This window comes from Sebastes umbrosus, unplaced genomic scaffold, assembly GCF_015220745.1.
Source record: "Sebastes umbrosus isolate fSebUmb1 unplaced genomic scaffold, fSebUmb1.pri scaffold_72_arrow_ctg1, whole genome shotgun sequence".
Lineage (NCBI taxonomy): Eukaryota > Metazoa > Chordata > Actinopteri > Perciformes > Sebastidae > Sebastes > Sebastes umbrosus.
In genome coordinates this window covers 66740-70000 of record NW_023618536.1, presented here as the reverse complement: position 1 = coordinate 70000, position 3261 = coordinate 66740, and the positions used below count along the sequence as shown (strand labels likewise).

At 46.1% G+C, this 3261-nt stretch overlaps 1 protein-coding gene across 2 annotated transcripts in view; it reads right to left on the bottom strand.

Annotated features, from left to right (window-relative positions):
* tmem178 (transmembrane protein 178) overlaps positions 1–2854 on the bottom strand; it is a 14074-nt gene extending 11220 nt beyond the window's left edge. For both annotated transcript variants that reach the window (XR_005206005.1, XM_037763256.1), the window contains exon 1: positions 2270–2854. Coding sequence is in view for 1 of the 2 variants with exons in the window: in XM_037763256.1 (XP_037619184.1) it covers positions 2270–2816 (547 nt within the window). In the remaining variant the exon portion in view is untranslated. The remainder of the gene's footprint in view (positions 1–2269) is intronic.
* Between the last annotated feature and the right edge of the window lie 407 nt (positions 2855–3261).

Here is a 3261-nt window from a genome sequence, read left to right as displayed (position 1 = left end):
GTCAATCTAAAACCAGTCTGAACCAGTCCGAGGTCAATCTAAAACCAGTCTGAAACCAGCCTGAAACCAGTCTGAAACCAGTGTGAAACCAGTCTGAAACTAGTCTGTAACCAGTCTGAAACCATTCTGAGGTCGATCTGAAACCAGTCTGAATCTAGCCTGAAACCAGTCTGAGGTCAATCTAAAACCAGTCTGAAAAAAGTCTGAGGTCAATCTAAAACCAGTCTGAAAAAAGTCCAAAACCAGTCTAAAACCAGCCTGAAACCAGCCTGAAACTAGCCTGAAACCAGTCTGAAGTCAATCTAAAACCAGTCTGAAACCAGTCTGAGGTCAATCTGAAACCAGTCTGAAACCAGTCGGAAACCAGCTTGAAACCAGCCTGAAACCAGTCTGAAACCAGTCTGAAACCAGTCTGAAACTAGCCTGAAACCATTCTGAGGTCAATCTGAAACCAGTCTGAAACCAGTCCGAGGTCAATCTAAAACCAGTCTAAAACCAGCCTGAAACCAGCCTGAAACTAGCCTGAAACCAGTCTGAGGTCAATCTGAAACCAGTCTGAAACCAGTCTGAAACCAGCCTGAAACCAGACTGAAACAGGTCTGAAACCAGTCTGAAACTAGTCTGTAACCAGTCTGTAACCAGCCTGAGGTCAATCTGAAACCAGTCTTAAACCAGTCTGAAACCAGTCTGAAACTAGCCTGAAACCATTCTGAGGTCAATCTGTAACCAGCCTGAGGTCGATCTGAAACCAGTCTTAAACCAGTCTGAAACCAGTCTGAAACTAGCCTGAAACCATTCTGAGGTCAATCTGAAACCAGTCTTAAACCAGTCCGAGGTCAATCTAAAACCAGTCTAAAACCAGTCTGAAACCAGTCTGAAATATGTCTGTTACCAGTCTGAAACCAGTCTGAGACCAGTCTGAAACCATTCTGAAACCAGTCTGAAACCAGCCTGTAACCAGTCTGAGACCATTCTGAAACCAGTCTGAAACCAGCCTGAAACCAGACTGAAACCAGTCTGAGGTCAATCTGAAACCAGTCTGAAACCAGTCTGAGGTCAATCTGAAACCAGTCTGAAACCAGCCTGAAACCAGTCTGAGGTCAATCTGAAACCGATCTGAAACCAGTCCAAGGTCAATCTAAAACCAGTCTATAACAAGCCTGAAACCAGTCTGAAACCAGTCTGAAACCAGTCTGAAACTAGTCTGTTACCAGTCTGAAATCAGTCTGAAACCAGTCTGAAACCAGCCTGAGGTCGATCTGAAACCAGTCTGAAACCAGTCTGAATCTAGCCTGAAACCAGACTGAGGTCAATCTAAAACCAGTCTGAAACCAGTCCGAGGTCAATCTAAAACCAGTCTAAAACCAGTCTGAAACCAGTCTGAAATATGTCTGTTACCAGTCTGAAACCAGACTGAAACCAGACTGAAACCAATCTTAAACCAGTCTGAAACCAGTCTGAGGTCAATCTGAAACCAGTCTGAAACCAGTCTGAAACCAGCCTGAGGTACATCTGAAACCAGCCTGAAACCAGTCTGAAACCAGTCTGAAACCAGCCTGAGGTACATCTGAAACCAGCCTGAAACCAGTCTGGAAACAAGCCTGAAACCAGTCTGAGGTCAATCTAAAACCAGTCTGAACCCAGCCTGAAACCAGTCTGTGACCAGCCTGAGGTCAATCTGAAACCAGTCTGAAACCAGTCTGAAACCAGTCTGAGGTCAATCTGAAACCAGTCTGAAACCAGTCTGAAAACATATATGTATGTGTGTGAGCTCCAGCTTCATTAGTAGTATTACAACGTGAATATGTATTATTATACTGTATGTGGATGTGGATGTCCAGCTGTTACTGTTAACAATGCACCGTTAACAGTAACAGCTGGACATCAACCGGGGTCAGATATATCTGTATACTGCATATATAGTATATAGATATATATATCTATATATATCTATATAGATATATATATTCTATATGTACTATATGCTATATATACTGTAAATTACAGGCAGGTGTGTGTATTAAAATATATATAGTATATATATAGTAAATAGTATATGTGTAATAGTAGTATATAGTCTGACCCGGTCGATGAGTTTGTCGATGTCCAGCTGTTTACAGTGTGTATACAGTATGTGGTGCAGCAGTAGATGTATTCAGGCAGGTGTGTATATATACAGTATATATAGTATATACTGTATATACTGTATATATATAGTATATATACTATATATAGTAGTATATAGTAGTGTATATATAGTGTGTCTGACCCCGGTCGATGAGCTTGTCGATGTCCGGGTCCAGGCCCTTGAAGTAGCACTTCCTCCAGAGGCCCGAGTGAGAGGAGAACAGCGGCCTGCCGCACTCCGTCTCCAGGATGCCCATCCCCAGGATGGCCCTCCAGTTCTCCAGCAGCTCCTCCTCTCTGCTGCCCACATGAACCGGCTTCATGAGCGCCACGTCCCGCTGCCGCGCCGCCCCGCTGCCGGTGTCCACCAGCGGCAGGTGGTAGATGGGCATCTCCCGGTTCTTCTGGTCGTTGGAGTCGGATCCGTGTCGGTCGCAGTTGGTCTTGTGTCGGCGGGTGTCGGTCTCGTACCAGTGGTCGGTGGAGATGGAGGAGACCAGCAGCAGCAGAGAGAGCAGAGAGAGCAGCAGAGACACCGCGGACACCGTCACCGTCTCCGGGCGGGCTCGCTCCATCACCGGGACGACCGGGACAACCGGGACCGGGACCGGGACATGGACCGGGCCGCTGGTCCCGGAGGTCCCAGAGGTCCCGGAGGTCCCGGTGCTGCTGGTTCCGTTACTGGTCATGTTCTGCTTCCATCATCTTCATCTTCCTCCTCTTCCTCCTCGCGCCCTCAGCCGTTCCCAGTTTGTCCTCGAGAGCGCGTTGTCATGCCGACTGACGGAGCGACGACGCGTCAAGCTGAAGGGCGGGAACAAGCAGCAGCACCGGAAGTCCGCTGAGACGGCCTTCAAAATAAAGCTTCAGGATTACCTTCAGGAGGTTTACGCACGCACGCACGCACACAAACACACACACAGTACAGAGAGTACTACTAATAATAATAATAACAATAATAACAACAATAATGATAATAATTCAGTTATGTAGATCTATATCTCAGATGTATTTGGTTAAATATAGAACTACTGAACGAGTCCAGAGACTGAAACTAAAGAATAGTTAAAGCAGATTCTTCGGCTCAGTTCAGCTCGTCTTCATTATTAAATGTTCTTCCTTGTTATATACCGT